The sequence below is a fragment of the Empidonax traillii genome, unplaced genomic scaffold (assembly GCF_003031625.1).
Source record: "Empidonax traillii isolate 1590-97213 ecotype Southwest subspecies unplaced genomic scaffold, ASM303162v1 scaffold1538:size123251, whole genome shotgun sequence".
Taxonomy (NCBI): Eukaryota; Metazoa; Chordata; class Aves; order Passeriformes; family Tyrannidae; genus Empidonax; species Empidonax traillii.
The window spans coordinates 31700-59512 of record NW_020956731.1 but is presented as its reverse complement, the minus strand read 5'-3'; the positions used below and the strand labels follow the sequence as shown (position 1 = coordinate 59512).

Genomic DNA, 27813 nt, shown 5'->3' with positions numbered 1-27813 from the left:
TCCCTTTTTTTTTGGTTTTTGTATTTTCATCTAAACAGCTGCAAATGAAGCAAAACAGAGCCCCAAAAAACAAGATTTGATGCAACTGCAGTTCACCACTTTTAGATGCTTAATTATGATGCATTTCCCCCCTCAGTGAAACTGCCAAGCTCCTCCACATGTTAAAAATCCATTTTTTACAGCTAAAATAAGAAGCCAGGGCACGTTGCTCATTCCTGAAGGAGCCAACCCCAGCTCTGCTCTAAAAAGGCCTCACAAAGACCGAGCTGTCTGAAGAAGCAAAGCTTCCCTGAAATCTGAGATTATGTTTTTATCAGCTGACTTTAAAAAAAAAAAAAAAAAAAAAAGCGGATTTTCAGCCTCTCTCCCTTCCCTGTCCCAGCTCAGATTCAGTGTCACACACACAAACCAGCTTTATTCTCCCTCACAGAGCACAAGGAGGGGCATTTTCAGCCCCCACTCTCGAATCAAAGGCACCTTTTCCTTGCAGGGAACACTTTGGCATCTCTCCCGAAGTCCATTATGGAAGAGATGGGCTCCCCTCCCCGAGGACAGGTAGCTTTGTGTTTGGATTTATTCAGCACACAGTTGTACAAAATATAACACTATTATATTATTGCAATTCATGTTACATTGGCTCCCTGGCAGAGGGGCTTCCTGCCAAGTCTCTAAAATGCCCCCCAAACCTTAAACCCCAAAGAAACTGTTTTATTCCCCAGATAAAAAGCCCAACTCAGGAATAATTTCCCTTCTTACAGATCACGATGAGACGCGTTTTAAGGATTAAATTACTCCAGCTTGGCCCCCGCAGAACAAGAGAGGTCAGAAAACTGGGAATATTATCCAACAGCACCTGCAGGGTCCCAGCTCTCCCACAGGTGATGCTGGAGGAAGGACTTTCATCTCAGCACAGTTTCAAGAGCCACATCTTGCAGAGCTCACAGTCACTTTTCGAGAGGCTCTCCAAGGCCAGGGAGTTATTTCCAACAACCCACATTTTTGCTCTGCCAGAAGCCAGAAATACTTATTGACTGGGTAATATTTAAATGCTGCTCCTAAATTGATTCTTTTTTTTTTTTTTTTTTTTTCCATCTGCAAAATGTCAAGTTTAATTACACGTCTCCATGTCCAACTGCAAGATCACTCATTTCATGGGAGTCCCAACTCGCAGGGAATTTGTTTTACAGGCAAATAAAACGTTCCTCTGGATCAGCTGCTTAACATAATAGAATTACAAAAATATTCACGATGCTCCCATCCAAGATAAAAGGGAATTAAAGAGCCCTTTTAATCATAAGCTGCACTTACAGAATACTTTGCATGTTCAAAGAACTGTGCAAACAGATTAGTCAGATCAGAATCTGATCTCATCAAGGCATTCCTTCCTCCCAGAGCCAGCACAGTTGGGTGCTGAACACTGACTGCAGCAACTGCTCCAGCCAGTTTCCTTCTCCCTAAAATGTGCTTTCCAGCCTTATTTGGCTGGTTAGCCAGCTCATGGGAAGCTTTTGTCTTCATCTCGTTTTTTCTCAGCTATTCCTTTTTATTCCACTGCTCTCGGTTCTTTAATTTCCCTGGCACACACACACCAGGCCCCGAAATTCCCTCTAAAAGCCTTTTTGTCCACTGAATAGAAACCTCTCTACTCCTGGCTCATCCACTGATGGCATTTATGGATATATTTGCTGCTCCCTGTCATCACACAGGTAAGCAAAGCAATCCCAGTGACAAAGGGGCCAGTGCCACCAATGGGATCGGTCTGCTGACACCAACACAAAACCAGAAATACAGATGGTTCACTCATCTCTCTGGTGTTTGGCTAAATCATCCCTTCTTACAGCACTGAACCCAATCCAGCCAGTGGCTCCCAGACCAACTCGTGCTTTAGGAAATTCTGCTCTCCACACCTCACTTTCAGTGCTTGTCCCTTCCTGCCTCCTCAAGGTTATAGAAACACAGACCCCTGGAATGGTTTGGGTGGGGAGGGACCTCAAAACCCACCCAGTTCCATCCTACACCATGGGCAGGGACACCTTCCACCAGCCCAGGTTGCTCCAAGTCCCGTCCAACCTGGCCTTGGACACTTGCAGAGATCCAGGGGCAGCCACAGCTTCTCTGGGCAATCTGTGTCATGGTCACCACCCTCAGAGGGGCAAATTCCTTCCCAACGTCCCATCTAACCCTGCCCTCTGGCAGTTTGAAACTGGGGAAATCATAGAATCATGGAATGGTTTGGGTGGGAAGGGATCTTGAAGATCATCTGGTTCCACCCCCTGCCATGGTCAGGGACACCTTCCACCAGCCCAGGTTACTCCAGTCTGGCCTTGGACCCTTCCAGGGATCCAGGGGCAGCCACAGCTTCTCTGGGCAACTCTCCTGAGTTGCTGCTGTCATTGCCAAAGTGCCAGCTGACTTTGCCCAGCCCCACTCCCATCCCTGTTCCTGCACAGGGTGTTCCTCCCTGCTGGGAGTCCTGCAATGCCTCCCCTGTCAGTCCAGCCGACCCCAGCTCTCCCCTGACACCCAACCCTCCCTACGTGACAACTCACCAAACCGGGCCCCTCTGGTTGAGGCAGAGCACTCCTCCAGCAGTACTTACAGCATGGCAATGCCCCAGTGCTTCCCAGCTCTCTCCCCAGCAGCCTGGAAGCCGGAGAGGCCGATGAGGGCCACGGTGGGGGTGATGGTCAGGGGGCCGATGTAGCGCAGGAGGGCGCCGGGCAGGCCGAGCAGTCCGATCACCACCTCGATCAGGGAGGACATGATGATGGCACCTTGGATCTGAACACACAACAAGGGCAAAGAGCCACCTGAGTCCCCTCTGACAGGCAGAGCCAAAGCCTTTCTTTTTTCTGCTCTGGATTACAGACCGCACGTAAAAAAAAAGAATTCAGTGACACAGAAGAACTCAGCAAAGTTTTCGTCATAAAACAGCTCATTATGTTTTAAGTGACTTATTGTTTAAGCATAACACTTTTTTTTTTTTTTTTTTTTTTTTTTTTCTCCACAAAACTATTACACAACAGACCAGTGGGCCAGTCTGGAGGCTGTGTGGAAATCACATCACACTGTCAGACAGGAGACCTGGGGTCCAGGCTAACCTTTAAGCTCTCAGATCGAACGGCAAGGGTTGGTGCGCCACGAGGTGATGCTCCTAAAGCTCCTAGGGGCAGAGTGTGTCTGCATTGGTCACAAGTGCTCCTTAGAAGCTGGATTAGAGCAGCGTTGTGGTTCTCAGGAGACTGTCAGCCCTCTTGGCTGCAGGGCTCTTGGCAGGATGTAGCTATGGTTTGAACATGGGGAAGAGAGAGGGGTTGTTTTTAATTAAGAAAAAGCTGGCAGCCCAAAGCAACGGGATGGGAGATAAATTCCATGACACACGCCCTCATTTGGACCTGGCTATCTACCACTCCAGCGTGGCACAACCCTCATCCTGGGCCCTGCAGGGCTGAGAGTGGAGAAGGGCTTTGGGGGGAGCTCTGCAAGTCTCTTGGGAGAATCAACATCTTATCAGGAGAGTCTCCAACTTAAAAGCTCTCGGGGATGACCCAGCTTTGCTAAACTGTGGGTTCACCTTCCAGGGGCCAGCCCACTGCACAGGGCCAGCCAGGCAGCAGGTCTGGCAGCAGCTGAACTGCTGCCAGCGAGCACAAATCAGAGGCACAGGAAGAGTTTTTTCATCTCACTCGAGCATTTCACTGCAGGTCTTTTGGAATGTGGTAACTAACCCCTGGTATTTGCGCTGTCCAGCAACGAACAGGTTGGAAAGACGAAAGACTTCCATGAGATGAGTCAAAGGGATTATATTCAAATGGAAATTGCAGTGAAAGAAGAAATTACCAACTTAAAAGACGAGGACACACAGATGTTTGGGTGAGAAACTTAACTGGGAAAGTGGACAGAGGGACAGCTAAAGGCAACTCCCACATTACCTCTCGGATCCGGGGGTACCAGATGTGCTCAGTGTGCAGCAGCTCTGCTGTCCCGTTTGTAACTGTTACATCTTACAGAGAGGAGACAAGAAAACACGGGGGTTTATTTAGTCCTCTGCCATCACTTCCTACGAAATAAACCCCTCCTCACGCTGGGTCTGCCAAACGAGCCTGGATTTACAGGGAGAACGAGCTCTGCAGGGCTACAAGTGAAGCAGCAAGAGGCTCACACTCCCCAGGAACCAGCCCCTCACTCCACCCACTGCACCAAAAACGGGAACAAATCCTGACTTTCAGGAAGGAAGGTCAATTAGGGATTCCCTTCCCACTCCAACAAGCAGATGAATGGAGAATTACTCAAGTGCAGGCTGGAATCACACACTCCAGCTCCACCAATTTAGGTCACCCACTGAATGAACTGACCCGTGGGAACAACCCCTACTGGCATCTTCTGAAGGTGAAAAAGGTCCAGGAGAAGAAGATGCAGCAAAGCTCTTTTGGAAAAGCTGGACTGGTGGGAAAATGGCTTTGCCACCCAAGGTTATCAGACAAGATGTGGATTCAGCTACTGGCACATTTTGAATGTGAACCAACAGAGATGACTAAACATATAAATAATATAAATTATTAGAGAATCCAAAGGAGCCCTGGGAAGAACTTCAGGTAGAAAGAAGCAGCCTGATTCTCTAGGGGGCTGCCTCCCACTGCCCACAGCCCTGTTACTCAATAACCACACCCCATTAGAAAGAAAACTGCCAGAGGAGTTTCCACTTCACTTTCTAACCTAATTTAAAGCCAAACCCCCCAGCCCAAGCAGCTTTAGTGCACATTTCCCCTCTGAAGTTAAAACCTTTCAGGATGATGGCATTAGCAAAGCAAGAGCTCCAATGAACAGCCAAATCTTGTCAAAACCTGTCAGGTATGACTTAAACAGGGAAAAATCCTGGTCTTGAGGTGATGCTGAACATCAAACTTCCTCCTACTCAACTTCAAAGGACTCGACTGAACTTGCTATTTCCAAATATTAGGGAAGGAACATTTACAGAATGCAAATGTAACAGAAGAATTACTTTGTGCTGCTGCTGGATTCCTTTTGACAACGTTTTTTTTATATATATTAAAAACTCCCCAGAAATAGAACTCCACGAGGACATTTTTAGGAATCTTTTTCCAAGGCACAGAATTTTAACACCCCAAAAGGGGAGACTTTCCCTATTCCCTCCTCAGCACTTCCAAGTTTCCCCCCCTCAGAAGGTTTGGCTGTTGCACTTTCAGAGGTCTGGGCCATCTGTCACTTAGCCCTGAACAAGCACAAACGACAATTACCTGTATTATTACACTTCCACTTCTCCAGGGAGAGTATTGCTCGGGCAGGTGCTAAGAATGCAAAAGCACTGGCCTGGAAGAGGGGTAACCTGGTGGGAGGGAAAGGAGAGAGGGTGACATTGGGGGGTGTCCCTGCACCGCTGCAGGGGGAGCCTGCAGGCTCAGTGCCCCTCCGCCTGCGTGACTGCCAGCACAGCCACTCGCTCCGAAGCGCGTGTGTAAATAACGCGTGTGGGGCCGATAAAAGGCAGATTAGATGTTTCAAGGTGCTTCCCCCCACCAACAAATAACTTAACGCTGCAAGAATTTCGAGATGACATTCTTAGCATCGGTGTTTATACTTCCCCGAAGATTTAAGATCTGAAGAGCACCTGCCAGCGCCAAAACTGCGTGTCTGCTGACCTCACTGCAGGTTGTGTAACGTAAATATGCAGATGTTACTTAGCCACAGACGAGGTGCACTTTGAACTGTTCTATAAATACTGACAATAATTGCAGTAAGATTCCCTTTAATGCCCCTGGACTGCTCCATGTTGTGGCTTTTACAGCTCCTCGATGGAGGGCAAACCCCAGGACAGGAGACAGAAGTGCAGCTCCATCACACCAAGACCAGGAAAGGCTCAAAGGAGGAAAAATCTGTGCAAAAAGTGCTGTACACACTGAGCACAGGAAAGATCAAACCAGGAGCACGTTCCTAATAGCTGTTAAGCTCACAGGCAGGAGTTGGAGCACCACTGGGAAGCACTTTGGGCCTCGGGCACCCTAAAAACCCACCGAAAACTGCACCAGGAACTCCACCTTCGTACGCCACACGAGCCATCCAAGCATGGCTGACTGGATGCAATTCCCCCTGGGAGTCCCTCCGAGCACAAATCCCAGTTTTATCTCTGGGAAGACACGGCTGGCAGCCCAGTGAATGATTCACCTTATTTTGCAGGTTCATTAAGCAAACTGAGCTGGCTGGTGCCCATGGCAAGATCTGCAACACCTGAGACAAGCTGTTACTGCTCCATCCCCACCTACACAGCCCTCTGTCCCTCCAGAGATCTTGTAAATACACTTTGCAAACACATTCTCCAGTGATGAACTCAGCTGTACTGAAGACCTGGGTCCAGATTGTTCTGCATCGCGTTGAATATCCTGAATAATCAGATCTCAGCACGTCCTGCTCAACCTTTACATGACACAGTTCCAAAAGGACCAGCAGGCTCAAAATAGTGTTGTTTTTTTTTTTTCCCCTAAGCAGGGGGGGGATAAAAAAGGTATTTTATTTTTTAATTGGTTTTACCCTTATTACTCAAAATCAGCCAACCAAGATCCGTCTCCTACTGAAGAGACAGCTCCTCCAGTCTGGAATGTGACTTATGGATGTTAAGCCAGGCACCCACTGCCAGTCAGCTACAGCCCCAAAAGCCTGAAGTCCTAAAGCTCATGAGTGGGATATCATTTTAATTTCACCACTAAATGATGGAGTTGCTCAGTTCTGGCAGCAGCCCCTGTGAGGACAGGGGGGGTTTGTGCAGTTAAAGTCACCTGGAAAGGTCTCGTTATCCCAACGTGTCCCACAGGTGCAGGAAAGCTCAGGCAGCGATGGGCACAGTCACAAGCCCGAAATCTGAGGTGGATTAAAGCTGGGTTTGATTGTCTCAGTCACTAATTACCCTCAGTCCCTGCCAAGGCTCCTGGCTCACCCCACAACCTGGGGAATAGCTGGAATTCCTAAAACCAGTCCGGGTACCAAAGTGACCACAGCTCCGCCTCAGCACTGAGCTAAATCCATCTTTAAGGACCTTCCAACCACGGAATTTGACCTTTTGAATCCTTTCTATTTGCTGAAATACTTTGCAGTTGACACGACTTGCCAGCGAATACTTTAAAATCTCATTCAGAGGCCTTTGCTGCTATATCCCATTCCCAGCCTTACATAAACCCCCAATCACATGGTAAATAGTTATAAAACAGCCAAGCGTGGAGATTTGCTCCTTAAATACAAGTTATTCTAAGGCCCAAACACAATTGCCTTCAAGCACATAAAAAAATGTAACTCCAGTGCAAGTGGGAGCCACTGAAAAGGGGAAAATCCCAACAGGAGGGAGGGCAGAGGTGGGATTGTGCACAAGGAACAGAGAATTTCAGTATGATGGGACCATCAGTTTAGTCCCTTTATTTCTGAAAGAGCCCCAAATAACTCATTAGGTAATAAAGAAATTAAAAATAAAATTAAATTAGTGATTTTTTTAAAAAAATAAAATAGAGAAGAAGAAATTAAAAATAAAATTAAAGTCATCATAAGCAGTAAAGAGCCAAGATTAGTTGGGGGGGGGGGGAATTGAAATATGACAAATGTGAGGAGATAAAGTCTCAGGAAACATGAAAATTAAGCTTTTCTGATAAATTTGAGGCAGAGGAAGAAAGCTGGGAGGGGTAGAGGAAAACAAAGCCACCCCCCTCTGAGCTCATCCCCATCCTCAACTTTGCACTTCCAACACAACTGGAAGGTTTTAAACTTCAAGAAATCCAAGGGGAACAACTCTGCTCCTTCAGCTACTGGGAGGGTTTGTGGTTACAGCACAGAGAGCCAACTGGGCTGAAAATATCATTATTAACTCCGGGGAGTCCTGACTGAAAGAAAATACATTGGGGAAAGGAAAATGTCTCCAACTCCAACAATTTTCACTATGTTGTTTTGTCATTAGAATGAACTTTTTATTCAAAACAAAGGAGTGATCTCATGAGTTAAGATACAAAAGAAAAATAAAGGGAAGGTTGGGGTTTTTTAAAGGAAAAAGAAAAGAGAGCAAACCAAAGTTAACTAAAACAGCAGTCAAAGACTACACTGGAAAACCTGAAATATTTGGCCAATTTTTAGATGAAAAGCTGATCTATCACAGGCTTGGCTTCTGCACCCCCTGAGACACCTCTGACACCCAAAAATCCTGGTTCTCAGATAAATCTGGGAAAATGGGGAGGGGGGGAGTGTTTGGCCACTTGCTGTTGGAAAATAGAAAACTGTTCTGAAATGGAACCAAATGGCCCATGAATCATTCAGGGAAGCATCTGAGGGAATCCTCTTAAATATGCACTTTGGTCCTGGCTTTCCTTATCCCTCCTGGTTTATTCTCTTGAATAAGATGCAGAAGTAACTCCACAGGTTTCAGTTATTCCCAAAGTTTAAATAAACACATCCAACACCTCTGCGGTGACCACTGTGGAACACAGGTTTTTAAAGAAGATTTATCTTCATGTTAATAGAACTCACAACATCCTGTCCTTGCCAACAGCAGATTTATAAAAGTCTTTGCCAAGGGGGCTCTTTTTTCCTCCTAAGGAGAGGTGAAGGCATCCCTGGAAGGATGTGTGTGTGTACTCCTGACTCCAGGAATGATCATCACCTGCAACTCAAGAGCAACTAACGAATAAAAACCAATTATCTGATGCACTGGAAGGTAACAGAGGCTCAGTTCAGAGAATTACAAGTTACCCTCAACATCTTTCCCCAACTTTTTAATTTGCCAAGCCCTTTGTAAGATCAAGGATGTGATCTGGTGCAGGGCTGTTCACAACCACCTTAATATTGGAAAAGAGCAAAATAACATTCAAGAAACTCATAACAAATAAACAAAAACCACCCAAATTAGTTCCTCTTTACCACAGTGTATGAATCTTTCCTTTTGCCCAGAAACACTTCTGCCTTCTCTGTTCTCATGAGTCTCCCTCCTCCTTCTCCTGTTTCCCTGCTGTATTTTCTTACCCTTGGAGTGCCCTTTGTTATTCCAGATCCACCTTTTTTTTTTTTTTTCTTTTTCTGGGAGCAGCTTTCCAAAGCTCGCCCTGGATCTGACCTATGATGTTCATCCTCTGAAAACCCCCTCTGGCATCTCGGGACACCCCAAGGCGCGCCTGCTCTTACCACCACCCCCCCAGCGAGCCCCAGAGCTCACCTGCAGCCAAAGGTGGTTTGTAACAACGTGGTGATGCCCACACAGAAGAAAATGGTCCCAATCAGCTGGCTGGTGGCCCACTGGTCAAAGCCCACGCACATGGCATCGGCCAGCAGGAAGGGCACGGCGATCGTCCCGCTGAAACACGTCAGGTAGTGCTGCCAGGGCCAAAAGCTCCGTTAATTCTGCACCCAGGGCTCAAAAATACATTCATTTTTATCACCACGTTTCCCTTGCACTGGGTTTTTGAATTTCCACCCCTGGTCCTAAGCTTTTCTTCGGGTGTTCCTGTAAATGTTTTCCTCCATCTACCACTCGCCTGTTGCTAATGATCCCTGTTTTTTGTAGCACAAACCAAGGCTGCTGCTCTTGAGGAGGGGGTATCCAGGTGACTGTGCTGGAAACAGCCTCCAAACTCGGGAGAAAAGCACAGGAATAGCTCCATTCACTTGTACCCATGTGAGAACCCCCCCTGCTCACCAATGACCCCCACAAAGCAGGATGCAAAGCAGCTCCCAAGGGCCACAGACCAGGCACTCATGAGTTCCTTCCCAACCCAAATACATTAAAAGCAAAGCAAACAAACAAATTCCCTGTATTGAGCAGAGCAAGTAAAAATAGAATTTCCCCCCAGAACTGCCTGTCCTTGAGGAAAGGCAGAAAATCAAAAGGATGCTCTGGAATGTATTTGTTTGGAGAGCTCAACGTGTTTTACAGATATTACCAAATTCCCAGCATTCCTGTGGGACAGACATTATTGCCACTGGAGAAAGGGAGGAGACGAAACTGGAGCTGTTCTGCTTCCCACAAGTGAGGGACCAGTAGGGTCCAGCTCCTTATTCCCTGCAGGAAGCACATGCTCTTACTCCAAGGATTCTCCAACGAGCACAGAAGTTTCCTGCTCTGCTGCCCGGGCCCAGGATGGTGCTCTTAAGACTTGAAATAACTGCTAGCAGTTATATATTCAAAATTTCAGGACTAAAACATTATCTCTCTCCATCTGTAATTCCAGAGATGCCACTTCTAAAGGTCACCACTGAGCATTTGCTCACTTATTTACTAACAGCTGCTTGTGAGACTAAATATTTGAGTGAATCTCATAAATGCAGGAGCAGAAAGCTCACACAGATCATTATCAACACAGTGATCTCAGTGTGTGACCAACTCCAGAAGAAGCCTCTCCACACCTTCTTCAAACACCTGAGAGGGGGAAGAATAAAATTATCACACAGACACACACACACACACAAATGCAATGAACTGGGCAGAAAACACTAAACAAGCTTCAGAAGGTACAGAGGGAGAGTTTGAAACACACCTGTAAGCCCAAAAATATGCAGAGGTACCAGGGAGGAACATCTTCAATGGTGTAAATCATGTCTGTCCTCTGGGCCTCCAAACTGCCACTGCTGTCCAGGGTCTCTGCCAGGGAGCTCTGAGGGGTGGGGGGACACAAAAGGACAACAGCAGGTTATTGCTTGGCATGAATAAAGGGAATTTGAACCGTCAGGCAGTTTCTCTGATGCTCCAAGGCTGGTACGACACGCCCCAGTCGTGCTGATATGTGACATTTTTAAAGCCTTTTACCTCTGACGAGCTCCTGAGTTTGTACTGCACGTGTTCCCTGCTGTCAGCAATCCCCTGCTTATATTTACACAGTGATTTATTTGTGATTGCTGGTTTATGACAGAACTGATCTGCCAGCCAAAAGGTGCCCAAAACTGGCATAATTATCACATGATTATTAAAAAAAACCAGCAAAAAAGCAACAAACCAAAACCACAAAACCAAACAAACAAAAAAAAAAAGGAATTAAGGAAGAATTGGAACTAAGTAGAAGAGCCACCAGTGGCTCCTCCCAAAGCAGAAGGGCTCTGTCCTTGCATAAGAGACCAAAATGACAGGCCAAAAAATTGCTCATTATGGTAATTGCTTCCCCACTTTAATTCTTACCCAATTCCATCTTGGTTAACCTTTTTCAGCTGAAGGATTTATTATTTTCGCTTCCACACCACACTGAAGCAGTCAAGAAAAACGCTAATTATTATTATAACCAAACACATCCCCAGCCAATTTGTGCCCGACTTCCCCCAGGAATTTAAACCCCTGCAGGAATTTCAGAGAGACCACAGTTTAGTCCCCAGAGGGCCAACAGCCAACTGGCCACACATATTCCCACATCAGCACCCCTGTGGGTTTGCCATCGAAACAAAAACCAGCTCCGCCATTTCTCCTTCCAAACTACAGGGAACCATTTCCCTCCAGCTCTCCGGTTTGGGAATTCCTTGGGGGGGGCAAAAACCACGCTGCTCCAAAGCACAACAGCAAGAGCAGGAGGAAGTATCAGGTTTTATCACTCCCAAGAACCCCCTTGCGTAAGAACCGCTCTGCCCTAATCCAGGACACAACAAGCCCACGTGGAGTTGCCTCACACCAGGGCTGGGAGTTCTGCCAGACCCGTGACTGCCTCAGATGGGCTTCACTTCTCCACAAATCCCATCATTTCCACGGATCCCACTTGGGGAGCCTCCCCTGGGTATCACCTACGAGGCCAGCGAAGCCAAACCCACCCCCGGTTCCTTCCCGCTCACCTCAGCTTTGTGGTGGGAAAACAAGGAAAAAGCGCCACTGGGATAACTCTCCTGACCACGGGATTACGGAGAGAGGTCGGGGGTATTGCAGTGGAAAAGTAAAATATAGGAACACTAATCTCAGAAAAGTCTTTTAAACCACATTAAGCACCAGGCAATCCTCTCACCAGGGTACGGGTCCTAAACTGAGGAATGAGGGGAACTGCTCCCTGCCCCCCTCGTCGGGTCAATCTGCAGCACCACTGACCCTCTTTCATTAACAGAGAGGAATTTTTTCTCTCCTGACCCAATTCTCTAAAAAAAAACATGAAAAAAATAACGGAAAAAATCAGGAATTTGAACCATAGAATTGTTAAGGTTGGAAAAAACTTTTAAGACCGTCAAGTCTAACTGTCAACCCATCACCAGCGCCACGTCCAACCATGTCCTCAGCTGCCACATCCACGTGTCTTTGGAACACTTCCAGGGATGGCAACTCCACCACTTCCCTGGGCAGCCCATTCCAACCTTTAACAACCCCTTCCTTGAAGAAATTCCCCCTGTTGTCCAAGCTGACCCTCCCCTGGCACGGCTTGAGGCTGTTCCCTCTCCCCCTGTCCACCACCCTGCCCTGAGGAACCTCCACAACCCTTCTGAGGACGGACAGAAATGGAGCTGCCACAGGTCACGCTGCTCCCACGCAGGGATACCTGCAGGATCTCTAAAACCCAGGCAGAGATTCGTGCAGATTGGTGACTCTGGACTTGGGAACTCCCACCTTTTGGGCTCTTTTCTTTTCCAGCTTGGCCAGACCAGCACCCAGCAGCTGTCCCAGCGCTCCACTTGGTGCCAAACACTTATTTTTCTGCACAGGACTGATGAGGTTGCACCGAATGCATTCCTTAACTTTTTCACTTGCCCTTCTAGTCTATCCTATCCTAGTCAGTCCTACTCTATCCTCCCTCTTCTCTGGGCAGCAGAAAGCAGAAGCAATGGCCTGTTCCTACCAGGAAGACCATGGCACACACAGCAAGGGTATCAGTCCTTCCAGAGCTTTCCACCTGGCATTACATGATTCCTAAATTAGCCTTGCAAAGAACAAAAACCAGGAGCAGGCACAAGGGAGCTGGTCCATGGCATGGAAAAAGGTCTCTCTGGGTGCAGATCAACAAGTGCCAACCAACTTGAGCTCTCCTTCAGGAAGTGAAAGGTTATGGGTCTGCCAACAAAAGAACCCCAAATTCCCAAGGCATAAATAATGTCATGGCAATGTCTACACAGTAAAGGGGTTGTATAAAGATTTAATAAAGGTTTAATAAAGGAAACAACCAGCACACTCCTCATTCCTTCCAAGGCCAGACTCAGATCCCTCTGGACAGGGAACTCTCCCCTTGGGCAAACCCTGAGCAGATCAATCCTGAGCAATGAGGAACTGCAGGACTCAGGTGAGGCCTGGCCATCCCAGGAACTCCCTGGGGAGTCACTGGCCCTTTGGCACCTCCAGCATGTGCCTGCTGGTCCAACCCTGACTCAGAGCTGGTGTTTGCCAAGTGTGCCAAGGGAACTGCTGGGAATGGGTTGCAGTTCCCTGAATGAGATACTGATCACAGGCTAATTCCTCCTCTAATTATTTTTAACTGGCTAAAGTTGGAACATGCTGTGCCCTTTTTTTTTTTTTTTCTTTAATTTTTCTGGTAAGTGCAAACAGGGGGAATGAGACAGGTAAAGGTGGAGAAAGAATGCTGGAGGGAAAGAAGAAACCCCACAGCAATCCCAGTGCAAAATCCAAAGAAACAAACCCCAGCAGTGCAAGACAAAGGCTCCGATGTCAAGCAGTCGTACAAGAAAACTGATAAAGTGTGGGGAGCAAAGCCTTTAGAGAAATACCTTGAATAAAGGGACCTTAAAGAGCATCCAGTTCCACCCCACACCATGGGCAGGGACACCTTCCACTAGCCCAGATTGTTCCAGCCTGGCCTTGGACACTTCCAGGGATCCAGGGGCAGCCACAGCTTCTCTGGGCAACCTGTGCCAGGGCCTGCCCACCCTGTTCATTCCCTGTGACCACAGCAAAGCTTTAAGTCAAGTAGATTTGGCTGCTCAAAAGCTCATGGATCTCTCTGAGGTGAATTATTCCCCATCATTTACAGTCCTGACCACGAAGGATCAACTAGAAGGGAGAAAAAAAAAAAAAACATGCACTTGGTGAAACCAGGCCATGAAGACACGGTTTGGTGTCTGGAGATGGCTTATCTTGGTTGCACAATTTCACCCAAACACCTTTTGCTCGGGGCTTTATGAGATTGTTTCCCTCCGCTCCAGTCCAAGCACGCTCCAAAAATCAGCCCCCACAGACATTGCAGGTCAACAGTTGCCAAAATCTGCCCAGGAAAGATCAGCATGACCACGATGGTCACGGAGATGTGTCTGAGACATTGTCCTGACATGCACCACTGAAAGGCCTCTGGCAGAACCATCTCTTTAGGGGATATTTTAAACCTGAAATTCAGAGGAGAATTCTGGTGTCTGAGTTGGAAAACCTCCGCTGCACCCCTTGGTATCATCCTTGCCCCATCACAAGTTACAGCCTCACACAAAAGAGCATCATGATGCTCTTGGCTTGGAGCCAGGAGAGCTTTGGTCGTGTTGCACTTGGGACACTTGAAAAATTTGGTCAAGTGGAGGCTTTTCAGAGACAAGGCTTCACCACAGACCCAGTCTGATTAGACATTTCAGAAAGTGCTGTTCAGATTTAATATAATCCTCATCCTTATTTTAAATAAAAGCTCAGCTTCAAACCATCTCAGCTGGCAGGATTATTACTGAACAGGCTTAGGGGATGATGGAATGGCACAAAAAGCTGGAAAAATCACAACCAAACTGGTGTCCTTTGAGGCCTCAACTGGTCTCCCTGAATAGGTGAAACACAGTCATAGTTTTCCTAAGGAAAAATGTTCCAGTGTTTTTATGATCTCCAGCTCATTCATAAAGCTGCCACTCAATCATAATGGGCAGCCTCTAGATGGAAAAAGGACTAGAAGAATTAATCTTAAGAGGCTGGAGCTTGGAAGAAACTGTGAGAGCGGGAAAGATCCCACTTTTAGAGGTGCTCAACACCCCCAGTCTCCCTGGACAAAGGCAGGTTAGCAAGTGATGACCACAGCACAGTGACCTGCCCAGGGAAACCACGCAAAAGGCCAGCGGGAATGAAGAAATCAAAAACTTGCACATTATGAATTCTGGTGCCAGGTCAAAGTGCATGCAGCGCTGACATTCCCTGAGTCATGCCCTGTGTTCTGCAACCACACAGAGTGTGTGACCAGAGCAGTCATGAGGCCAAACTGCCCCGAGCCTGAGGCGAGTGTGGAGTCAGCACCGTCTGCTGAAACAGCAAATCCCAGCCATGTGGGACTGGGGTGGGCAAAGAAGGAACTGAGGGAGCAAGAATGAGTCCCCCACCTCCAAGGGAACCACCACGTACCTTCTCTGCTATGCCATTTTCCGTGGTGTAGATGGCCATCAGCTCCGTGTCTTCCGTGTCCTGGTCACCGCTGGACGTCGCTCCACCGTTTATCACCACCTTAAAAACACAACAAACAGCAAGCACGGGGTCTTAAAATAAACACTGGCTTTGCAATCACACCTCCTGCCTCTCAGTTTTCCCCCCTGGTACTTGACATCTGCCTCTGACACTGCCAGAAAACATGATGAGCTGGGTTGGGGTCGGGCTCTGCTCCCAGGGAACAAGGGACAGGAGGAGAGGGAATGGCCTCAGGCTGTGCCAGCTTGGATATCCCAGAGAATTTCTTCACTCAGAGAGTGTTTAAACACTGGAACAGTTTGCCCACAGCAGGGGTGGAGTCCCCATCCCTCCAGGTGTTCAAAAACCAAGCAGACTTCGTGACACACGTGGTGGGATCTGGCTGAAGGCTGGGCTTGATGATCGTGGAGGTCCTTTCCAACCTTAAGGATTCCAGGATTCCATAGCAGGGGCTGGTGCTCAGGCTGCAGAAGGACAGTTAACTGCTCCAATCCTGCAGTGCCTGGGGTGCTGCCTGTCCTGGGAACAGCCCAGCTGGGGAGCACACGGGGAACAACCACACCCATGCAAACACCACTCACTGGCAAGAGAGCTTTGTTACCAACTGCTGGTGGAAATGAGGGGTTTGTACAACACGATTAGGAACACAAACTGGCTGATTCACACCAGAATGTGGTACCTACAGGCAGGGTGAAGAAGGTGGGATGTTTGGATTCATCCTCGTATTTGCCCTCCGAGGAGCCTCCCGCCTCCACCGACTTCGAGGTGGTGTTTTTGCCGATCCCCATGGTTTCCAGAACGTCCAGGACTTGCATGCAGCACCCCAAGGGATGCTGCTGGGATGAGAGGCCAAGGACTGAGGACAATTCCTTCTCTGAAAAGCAGCAGCACCGCCTGGAGTCACCAGAGCTCTCAGTGATCCAGCTGGGACATCAGGGTGTCGTTGGTTCCTGGAACTGGAGGGAGAGGTGGATATTTTTATTCCCCAAGATCTGTGTACATCCACACCAACCCCCCAGCCTGGGCTCCCTTTCATGCTCATGACTCACCAGCTCTCATCAGTCCTCCCCAATCATTAGCAGATTATCATTTAAAGATGAAGCTGAAGGTATTTCAAATTCTTTCAGGATAGGAATACTATGATTATTTTCAAATTCTTCTCTTGTGATCTTCAATCATTAGTAGTAAATTGAAACCTTTGGGTTTTTTTCCCAATTCACAGCCATTTCCATGGAACTTTTGGGGAACAAAGCACACCTGTACTCCAGGTGTGGAGCAGAGTAGAACAGCTGAACACCCACTGCAAACAGGACTTGGACTTCCTCAGGGAGTGTAAATTTGCAGAGTTACCTCTGCACAGCTGAATCCTTTCTCTGAAAACAACTCATTATGAAATAAAAGAGTCCAGGAAGCTCAGACCAGACGGACAGTGAAGGACCTGCCTTTCAGCGAGGCCGTTTCAGACAGAAACAGCTCCTTCTGCCGAGCATCCCCACCCAAAATTATCCCAGTTGTTGGAGGGCTGTTCCAAGTCACCTGCCTGCCGATGTGGAAGCAACAGCTTCAGGATAAAGTGGTGCATTTTAATGAGTTTCACTACTCTTTTGGCACAGGAACAGGGAAGATCTCACAGCCCACGAGTTCCCGTTTTGTTTTCCCAGATGGGTCACTACAGGGCAGTTTTCCCCCATTTGCTCCTTAATTTAGCCCTGCCTGTCCATCACCATCCACACATTTGCCGTTTCCAAGACCAAAGAACAGGATTTAACGGATTTAAACACAAACTTCCCGCGGGACAGCACCGGGAATTCTGCAGCAAAGCAAGTTTTGCAGCCTGGGGGCTCCTGAGCCTCAAACAGAAAACGGAGCCACAACCACCTGTGGGGGAAAACCAGCTCAGATACAGGTGAAAGTACAGGACAGAACTCGAAAAAAAAGGCTTTTTAAAAATCGCAGGAAGTGGAATTTTCCACAGCAAGAAGCACATTGAAGCAGCAAAACCCACTGCACACAGGGGTTACTTCCAAAGTAAGGTAATGACATGTTCAAGTAAAATCAACAGAGGTGGAAATGTGGCTGATGGACACTCAAAAGTACAGTTTAGTTTTTATTAGGAAGGAAAAAAAGTAGGGTTTTGGGGTTTTTTTTCCTTAAGTTTCCCTTCCAAATGCTGCTCAGGAAAATGCCAGCAGCTCCTCTCTACTGTAATTGTAATAATAACTGAACCTGGCAAAGAATCTTCAAATACTGGTATTTTAGAACCTCTTAATAGCTCTTAATTGCCCATTTGCTAGAAAATTCTGGTTACTTAAGGTGAAAGAGATGTTAATCTTTCAAAGCAACATAACTTTTCTGGAGAGAAAATGTACCTGCACAAGAAAGACTATTTGGGCCACCAGGATGGCCTTGAAGCCTTAATTAAATCGAGATGGGAATGAAAGGCAGTGCCTGCAAATAAGGGCTAAGACTTGTTCATTAAAGTAAATATTAAGTAGTACAATTAATTATTTCTCACTTGAACTGGTTCGAAGACTCACTGTCTTGTTCCTCTGGAAAAAACAGCTATTCCCACTTTTACAACGGCCACAGATTTCCTTTTGGAGGTGCAGCTCAGGGTGGAGAAGAGACAGGTTAACAGGTTAAGGGTTTGGGGGCACTGGAGGGGTCTGGGCTGGGATTTTGGGAGGGGCTTTGTTTGCTTTCACCGTGGAGCCACCAGGGATTTTTTTTTCTTTCCAAGCACAAAAGACTTTTTTCCTTTTGCTGTCAGCATGGACTTCTTTCACTCTCCAAGAAAATCAGAGGTGGAGACAGGCAGGGTTTAGTCTGGCAGCTTTAGGGTGTGGGAGTGGGGAGGGAAAGGGGAAAGGCAGCAGGTCCCTCCCTAAGCAGGGCCAGCACCCCCATGGAGTGAGCAAACCTGCCAGCTACAGGATGGGGTTCAGGCCCTCTGGCACCATAAGCTGCTTGGCTGGCATTAAAGCAGCATCTCCACTGATAAAAGAGAAAAGAGCCTCTAATCCTATTTCCCTGTGCACTGCCATCTCCTCCAGGATGGGATCACACCTCGGGAACGGGCCCTGAGAATGCCACCCTTGTATTCATTGCTGAGGGCTGACACACGACAGCCAAGCCAGAGTTTAGATGAAGGTTCCCGAACAAGCAACTGCAAATTTACAAGAAGAAGCTCCTCTGCTGCTTTTCCTGAAGAGGGGAGTGTTTGTGTAGACGTGTGTGTCAGGGGTTGCTCCAAGAAAAAGCAGGAGAACAGACTTCTCAAGTTATCTTGATTCTGCTTGGCGATTAAACTGGCACTTAATGGCACAGCTGATTATCAGATTTTTGGAATACTTTTACTCTGCAGTCAGGAGTGTCAAAGGGAAGCAGAAATGGAGAGGCAGTAGATGAGGTTATCTGAGATATTCTTCTTTATCAGCCCTGGTGTCCCACCAACCCAGCTCAGCTACACATGACTCAGACATTTTTATAACCTCTGTAGCAAATCCAACTCTCAGAAGCTGAAAAGTCACAGAACAAGAGATTAAACTCATTCATCATCAGGCAGGTACACGCTGTAAAATGAATTATCTGCAGCCTGGGATCAGATGGAAAGGCTGGAAGTGAAATCAGGACACTGATTAACATTCACCTTTCTGAACCAAATTACCTCCAGTGTGATTAACCCAGGAAGGCCAAAAGCTGCCAGGGTTTACAGGGCTGAAGATAAGATTAGGATTTAGAGTAAGAGCAGGGGATAGTCCTGGTGCAAGTTCACCAGGAAAACCCTTCTGGGAAGTTAAAGGCCCTTCTGCATCCTCAACACTTTGTGCCTGAGTGAGCCTGTCTAAAAAAAAAATCAATTGAAAACTCATCTCAGTAGATTCAAGCTTTAACTTGGGCAGGACAGGAAGGACAGATACAAATAAAGGGTTTTATTACCACGGAAAGGAGAACTGGACATGAACCCATGAAAGGAGGAGGTAACTGTAACACAGACACCCTCTCCCTGTGTGCACTGTTTCCTTTAAAAGCAGCAGAATTTGATACAGGTTTTGGCTGAGCCACACTACAAATATCGCCCAAATCAGATCTGCTGTGATGGCAGTTCCTCCCCACAGTGCTACGTGTGAGGATCTTCAACCTGAACATCTGAACCCAGAGCTTGGCAAAGCAAAGGCCGGGGGAAACAAACCCACCCTGACCCCTGCAGGGTGTGACCTTGGCTTTTCTCTTTGTTTGGGTTGGCTTGGGGTTTTTTTTTAGACAGAAGGGTCAACACTCTGCCAGGTGCTGCAGAGCTCAGACTCCCACAGGACTTTCAACCCTGAAATCTCGGTTTTCCAAGGTGCCAGGACGACGCAGGTATTTTCCCCAGAAAGCAGCTTTCCTGTCTTTCCTTCTTTGCCAAACTCAACCCAAACACCTTCCAAAACCACGAGGGTCTTTCCCATTCCAAGTGGACCGAGGCTCTCCACGCTCAGTGCCCACCAGAACACCTCAGCCTTTCCAGGTGGATCTGAGCAGCTGTTTCAGAGGCCAGGAGGCTGCTGACTCAGCACAAACCCAGCAGATAAGGACGAGCAATGGGCACAAAGTTTGAGCAGCCTCATTCAGAGCTCTGTGTGATGGGGCAGCAGCGTTTCCGAGCTGGCACCAGGTCCCCTAAAGCCACAGCTGCGGACAGGAGCTGCTGCACAGCCACAGATGTTCCACTGGCTGCAAACAAGAGGGATTTGGGTACCTCGTGGGTTCCTTCCCTCAAACACAGAGTTGTGCTGCAGGTCTCAGTCAGGAGTAAAAGCTGGTGGAAAGGTTGAAAGAACCCCAGCTGCTCTGACAGGTGTGTCCCCTCCTCTTCATACATTTCAAGCATCAAACAGTGGGAACTGGTTAATCACAGAATCACTGAGGCTGGAAAAGTTCTCCAAGATCAACAAGTCCAACCTGTGACTGATCTCCACTGAGCGCTCTCAACACCTCCAGGGATGGTGATTCCCCCCTCCTGTCAGGGATTGCAGAGCCAGAAGGTCCCCCCTGAGCCTCCTTTTCTCCAGGCTGAGCCCCCCCAGCTCCCTCAGCCCCTCCTGCTGCTCCAGCCCCTTCCCTGGACAGCCCCTCAGTGTCTCTCTCGGGATGAGGGCCCAGAACTGGACACAAGCACTCGAGGTGTGGTCCCCATCCCTTCCCTGGTCCCCAGCCAGCACCTGTGGGCCTCTCTCTCTCCACCCCACCTGTGGAAAACCAGGAACTGCCCTGCATTTGGTGGCCCTTCACTGTTCCACAAGGGAAGTGTTGGTACAGGGAGCGCAACAAGTGTGGTTATAAAACCAGCTGGCCATGGAACAGCCCATCCTTTGGAGTGCCCTGCTGGAAAAGCTGCCAGGAGCACCGTGGTGGGAATGTCCCCCATCCCACTGCCCCGGGAAGGAGCGATGGCAGATCCAACCAGGCCCTTCCTGGCTGTCACAGACGGCTGGGGAGCCAAGAGAGCTCTGGCTGTTGCACACACTAAGGAGATTAGAATCAAATTAAGGTCACTGCTTAATTACAATCATCAATTTATTATTTTAATTAGCTGTCAGGCTCATGTGAACGGCGCTGCCTTTCTCCTGCAGGCAGAGATGATGCTGCTCAGCCAGAAGCCGCCACGCTTGGGGTGACCTGAACTGCAGCGGTGCCTCTGCAATTCCCACACCTCCTGTGGCACTTCCAAGTGTCTGGCACCACAAACTCAGGGCAAACGCAAATCGAGGCATCCTGGAGGTCTGAGATGCTGTTTTGGGCAACAGGCACACAACAGAGATGTGCAGAGGGACTTGGACTACCTGCACATCAGGGCATTTTATTGTTAAATGTAGCAAGCCTCAGCAGAAGAGAAAACCAGCTTTAAAACCAGCTTTAATACCAGCTTTAAAAAACCCCCTTCAGTCACCCAGGCCCAAGCCTGGGAGCACTGGGGAGCTCCTGCTGGGAAGGACAGGCTGGAAACCACAACTAAGAGCAAACTCTCAGTTCCTGCAGTGCCACAGCTGTGAAGAAGAACTGCAGCCAGCGACAAACACACCAGATTTACTTGGTTTGCTTTAAAAAAAACCCGTGTGTTTAGGCCAAGCAGCTCATCCTGCTCTGCAAAGGATGGAGAAATCCCACGCTGAGGGACAGAGCCAGGGACACAGGGCAGGGGCAGGGCTGGCAGTATCCAGGGAGCTGTGTTTGGCTGCAGGGGGTGGCAGGACGGGTGCCAAGAGATCAGGGGAGCTCGGAAAGGAATTCCATCACCACCAGGCTGTACCGAGGGGAACGGGAGTGCTCCAAGGAGGACAATTAAGGAATGTTGTGGAGGCTCCAATTAGACAAAGTTTGCTCACAGGGTAGAGCTACCCCTGGCCAGACACACAACTCCTCACAAAAGCAAGGCAATTCCCACTTAATTATGGAACAGCAGCTTTCTCCAGATTGCCACTGGCTGCAGTTACACCATCACCCAAAACTCCTGCGCCGATTTTGTGCCATTAAGGTATTAAAAACAACGGGCTCTTCTTTGTTATTTGCTGTGCACCAGCTCCAGGCACTGGGTTTATCTGGATCCTCACTTCAATGTTATTTTAACAGCAGAAGAACCTTGGAACGAGGCTCCCCCTCTCCCTGTCCAGCCTGGCACAGCTGTTCACACCTCCCCATCTCACAGCACGGACAAATTAACATTAAAGCTGCCCGAGAAACTCGTTTTTCATAAATTTTTGCACATGAAACAAACCCAAGGGGGTTTCAAATATTAATGACCAAATCACAATCCACCAAAAGAGGACTAACTCTGCCACTAAGAACTGTCCAAAGAGCTGCTGGATGTTTTCCTACAAAGCAAAAAGGTTGCCCCCAGTGAAAAAACTTCCACAAGCCTCTCATCATCGAGGCTCATAAAGCCCAACAAACCCCTCAGTGATGCAATCAAAGCCCTGCCTGCAGAACCACAACCACAATTCCAGTTCCTTCACAGCTACATCCCACGGTGGGACCTGGACACGGCACCTGGGGGGTCCCACCCCCTGTCCAGAGCTGTAGATGTGCCCAAAGGGTGGTTTTTTATACCTCCCAGGGGATTTTCACCATCTCAAAGGCCTGATAAAAGGTGCCCAGAACCCACGGGCTTTAATCTTCTGTTGCTACCTGTAAAAAACACCCTCCTGCTTTAGTCTTACATCGAGTTTTCCCTCAGGCTGTTTGAGACTGAGCCTCTTTGCTCCCAGGATTACTTGTGATTTCTCTTTACCAGGCAACTCCTGCACCCCTGAATTCCTTCCCATGGGGCTGAAACCGCCCTGAAACACCACCACGTCCTAACATTTACGCTTTAAAAGCTAAATTTATGTTTTACAAAGGAGCCGATGGGCACTTTAAGGAGTTTCAGTCCCGAGCTGGTTTCTCACTTCACTTCAAAGCAGCTCTTCAAAGCACAAACATATTCCCTCCTTGTAGGCACTAATGAATTTTTAAGTAGTTGGTATTTTGACTGCCATCCAGAACGGTGTCTTAATAACTGACCAACATTATTAGGGCAAGTCTGCACAAAGACACGCAGGGAAGTTATGCCGAGCTCAAACCCTTCCGTTGATTTAAAAGCACATTAGTTAAATCTCATTAACTTCCCGAGTGAATGAGCTGGTTGAGAAGGGGACTTAAATCCAGCTGAACGAGATGTTTCACAAAGGATCGCGGAGCTCTCAAAAATTACAAGTTTAGTCAGTCAAATTACTAAAAAAGAGCTTATTTAGGCTGCGATTCTAAACTAAAATATCTGAAACGCGAGTTTTGCCAGTGCAGGTCAACCTGAAGGTGTGTTTGGCCAAAGCACTGTTGGCCAAGCTGTTTCCTTGCTCATCTTTCACCCCACTGCTCCCATTTTACTGCTCCAAAAGGCAATAGTTTTGCCCAGTTTCTGTGCAGCGTTTGCCACCCTCCCCAGGATGAGATCCCATCTCTGCTCTGCGTGGCCAGAAAAGAAGGTCTGACCATGAAAGCAGGACACAGCTGAAGCCACGAGATAAATTGCAAAGAAGTGCAAGGAAAATCTGGGAGATAACGATTTTACAGCCTGTTATCAAGTGGCTGTTTTGAAGTGACACCTGCAGAGTTCTCTGGATGGCTACGACACTCACGGTGAAGAAAAATGAAATCCTGTATCGCTGTTCCTTACAAAACTCCACAGTCCTTCCTGGAGCCCAGCACAGTGCACAGCACAGTAATCTGATTTATAATGGTATGGAGTCCTTACAGTGTCCCCGGGGAGAATTAATAACCTGAGCATTCCGATACCTCCCCGTTATTATGGATATTAATACACAGCTCGTTAAGCTCCTTCACGGCCCTCAAAGCAACCTGAGCACACACTGGGCCCTTTCTCAGCTTTGCTTTGTACTTGCACTTGGCACTTTGATGAAAGCTCCCTTCTTTTCCAAGGCTTTAATCACGTTAAAACAAAGGTGAAGTTAGAGACTCATCTAGGAAAAATTCCGTTTATTAAAGCAAAATCGGGGTCATGTGCCAAATTTTTCAACTCTGGGTCCGAAGCTCCTTCCCAAAGGCTGATCCCTACAGTCACTTTTGAACCAGATCCTCACTCCTGAAAGGGAACTGAGTGCAGTGAGCAGCTCAAACCCAGCAGCTGGTCACACACAGGCAAAGTTTTACACTGGCTATCTATCAGGCTCCTCCAGAAACAAATATTTCACTTCCACCGAACATCACTTAGTAAGATTTGCAACTCAGTAAACTTCCGAAAACTAACCAAGAGGCTGCACTCCTGCCCTCAAGCTTTCTTAAAATCTCCCTTTTACTACCTAAACCTCACACAAATATTCCCCATTTTAAAAGTTAAAAGGAGGGAGAAGTTCACAGGTAAACAGGACAGAGGGGAAACACTTCTGACTCTACAGTGGTCACATTTTAAAAAGAGATAAATACTTTAAAATGAAACATTTCAGCGTCTCGAAGATTTGAGGGGTTATTAAAAGCGACAAGCTCGGGTTTTTTCAGATTTAAGAACGCCGACGCCAAAGCAGCTGAATTTCTGCAACGCCGCGAATTCCAAGGTCTTACCTCCGCAAGCCAAGCCGTGCCCGGAGAGGTGCCCGGAGAGGTGCCCGGAGAGGTGCCCGGAGAGGTGCCCGCAGCCTTCCCAGCTCAGGCAGCGGAGGGGAGGGAAGGATGGGGACATTCCCCGGGAGCAGTTTTATAAAGCGGCCGGGGCTGCCCACATTGTATAACCCGCCGGGTGTCCAATCGCAGCCCGGTTACACAACGCCGGGGGCTGGAACACACCGCTCGGACGCGCGGGGTTACTGCACAAACACACACACAGCGCAGGTGCTCCCACACCTCCTTCGTGCAACTCGCACGGAAATATTTTTATTAGCAACAGCCGAGCTGCTGGAGAGGTCCCGGGTGCCGGAGATAAGGGGTGGTGATGCCCGAGCCGGCGGGAACGGAGAGCACAGGACGCGGCGGGGCGGGGCTCGCTCGGCTCCCCAGCGGAAAACGCGGTGGAACCGGGAGGGAGCGGAGCGAAGGGACACGAGGAGAAGCGAGAGACGGGCGATGAAACAACAACAGACCCAACGGAAAATAAATAAGGGGTTGTCACAAGCGTTTTGAACACCCACAGGGGAGTGGGTGAGTCACCACGCCTGGAGGTGTTTAAAGCACTCGGGGACGCGGTGCAGCGGCGGCCCCGGCAGTGCTGGGGGAATGGCTGGACTCGATGATTTTTTTCCAACCTAAACAATTCTGCGATTCCAGAATTGGTGTCCAGTCCCTCCCCATGCATATCCTCCTCTCTCCCTGGCCCACCTCCCGCTGTGAGGGAGCACAGCACTGCCTCGGGCTGCTCTCACGCTCCTGAACTTCACAACTCCCCCCATCACGGCCCCTGCCCAAAGTTCCCATGGAGTTCCACCACCCCCTCACCAGATTTCCCTTCGTCTCCTGCACTCTTCCTGAGACACCATCACTCTACAACGGCCACAGAAGTGATAACCAGAGCAGACCAACCCAGAGCAGCACCAAGGGGCAGCTCCTGCCCAAATTTACGGGCAGCGACTCCACCAGTGGCACAGAGCTGAGAGCCGGCCAAGGGCGCGGCGCTGGGGTAGAGATGAGCTCACTGTACCCGAAACGCACCTTCTGCACCTCAATTTGTGGAGCCACCCAGCTCCCCCCGCCCCCAGAGCCCCAGGAGCCAAACACAGGTTGGGATTCATCCCTCAGCCCTGGCTCAGCAAGCACAGGGGGTTTGTTCCTGCAGTAAAGAGCAGCGCTCAAACAGGGCACGCGGGACGGGGAGCTTGTCCTGGGCAAGGCTCCTGGTCCATCCCATCCCTCACCGGGATCCATGGAAGGAATCCAAGGATCTCCACTCTGTGCAGTGTGTGCACACACAAACTCATGGGTGTTCCAGTGGTTAATCCCCACTGCAAGGAGATGGTGAAAAGTTCCCTCCTCCACGTGCTCCTTTTCCAGTGATTCTTCCCTTTGCCCTTCCATCCCAAATTCCAAGCGTTTTCACAATCACAAACGTCTAAATTTGACATGAGGAGTTTTTACAGCCATTAACACAAACATTATCCTATCTTAAGACCCCAAAACACAAACCTGTGCTGGACCACAGGTCCCCACACTGCCTGAAGATCCCTGATCTACGATACTTTTGAGGAACATGCTGGGAATGATTTTTAGATTCAAGGCATTTGATGCGTTCACAGGGAGCCCCAGGACTAAGTGGCCAATGGCAAGAGAAAAATTTCAGGTTTTGAACGAAAAAAGACTTTTGCTTTCTTACTCCAATGTCCAGAATTCTTTTAATAGTTGGATTGAACAATGCCAGGCACTCCAATGCTTCTTGCCCTGAATCTCACAGTTCAAAGTATAACTGAGTTCAATGCAATTAACATTACTTAAGCATCCAATTAAAGACTTGTCTATTTACCTTGCAATTAAAACTAATCGCTCCAAAATTCATCACCGGTGAGAGGAGAATTTCATCACTCAAACGATTTATTTCTGATTACTTAGCATTTACACTCAGTGATTTAAGTCAAATAAACCACCTACTAACCTGGATATTTCCACTTCAATCCCAGCTTCCATGACCAATATTGGGACAGACCTCATCGTGGGGTTGGGGGGTTAATTAACCTCACGATGGATTTAATTAAAGTCCTCACACTGGATCACGGCCACACTCGAGGTGAATTCAAGACACAACTCCTCTGTCTGAAGCACTGGAATATCTTACAGTGCAGCTTCAAACTCCCAAATGCTGTGACAGGTGGGAGTAAACAGCTGAGAGCTCTCTGTGTTCACTGAAATCACAGCAGACAATTTCTCTCGCTCTCCTTCAGCACAGGGAGCGCTGTTGTGACGATCAGACACAGCCACTCATCACTTTTATCACCTGCTTTATATCAGAAATGCAAAAAGGAACATTTCTCTTGCTTGGAAATGTTACTCCTAGGAGGAGTTCGCTTGGATTATTATGAGAAAATCCATTTTTCTGCCTTCTCCTCAGATACCCAGTGTTCAGTCTGAGGATGAACCAACGCTTCCAAGTGCTCCAGCCAAATTATGTTTGCTGTCAGGCACACATTGGTGAAGTACTGACAGCGTTCCAAGCTGGAATATTTATTCTGAGGATATTTTCCCTTGTTTTGCAGAGCTCAGGCAGGACAAAATCCTCCTTTGAAGTCCCCCTGCACTGACAACTCTGCGCACAGGGGTGGCACACAACGGGTATCTCCATCGCCAAACCTGACCGTGATGTGACCCAGTGACTGCCAACACCTGGAAACCCAAAACCCTCCTGTGAACCTTCCCGAGGCCAGGTAAGAACCAGGAAAGCACTTGACAAAAAGGCAGGAGCGAGGCAGTCCCTGGAACACTGCTCAGAGGTTCCCTGTTCCATGATCTCACTGCCCCAGCCTGGCAGATGCCTCCCAAACATCCTGTCAGGAGAGGCACATCTTCCTTGGAAGAACATCCTGTCTCCTCCGGAGGGCGAGGTGGAGGAGGCCTCATTTCTGACAGCTCAATGAGTCTCCTGATTACACTTCAGCAGCAAACTCCTAATTTAAGTGTTCTTCCTCCCAAAGCCACAAGGCAAGTATGTAATCTTTTGCATCAGCCTCAATTTAATCAGCAGCCTCCCATGAACGTCCTCCAGAACACACTAAACATAACACAGCAAACACAGAAAATAGCACCACACACAGCACAATAAATAGACCCACTTCCACCCACAACTGGCAGCAGCAGTAAGGCTAAGTTATTAAGTCTGATCTTAGAGCAACGTTTATAAATCCACTGAATTATAAATTCCTCGAAAAAAGCACTTACCGGAAGATCTGCTTTAATGTGAAAACATCTACTGCTCTTCCCTTAATGCTGAATAATCGAATATACAGCAGGAATTACTGTAATTGCTTTGAAAGCCTCCCAGTTAACTCCAGGAG

At 48.2% G+C, this 27813-nt stretch overlaps 1 protein-coding gene across 1 annotated transcript in view; it reads right to left on the bottom strand.

Moving 5' to 3' along the window:
- SLC23A2 (solute carrier family 23 member 2) overlaps window positions 1-27813 on the bottom strand; it is a 46913-nt gene that overhangs the window by 10114 nt on the left and 8986 nt on the right. Inside the window, exons 2-8 of the mRNA XM_027907758.1 lie at window positions 15994-16266; window positions 15251-15349; window positions 10518-10634; window positions 9200-9357; window positions 5259-5347; window positions 3933-4003; window positions 2600-2781 (exon numbers count right to left, since the gene is read on the bottom strand). Of these exons, the coding sequence (XP_027763559.1) occupies window positions 2600-2781; window positions 3933-4003; window positions 5259-5347; window positions 9200-9357; window positions 10518-10634; window positions 15251-15349; window positions 15994-16125 (848 nt within the window). The 5' untranslated portion in view covers window positions 16126-16266. The remainder of the gene's footprint in view (window positions 1-2599; window positions 2782-3932; window positions 4004-5258; window positions 5348-9199; window positions 9358-10517; window positions 10635-15250; window positions 15350-15993; window positions 16267-27813) is intronic.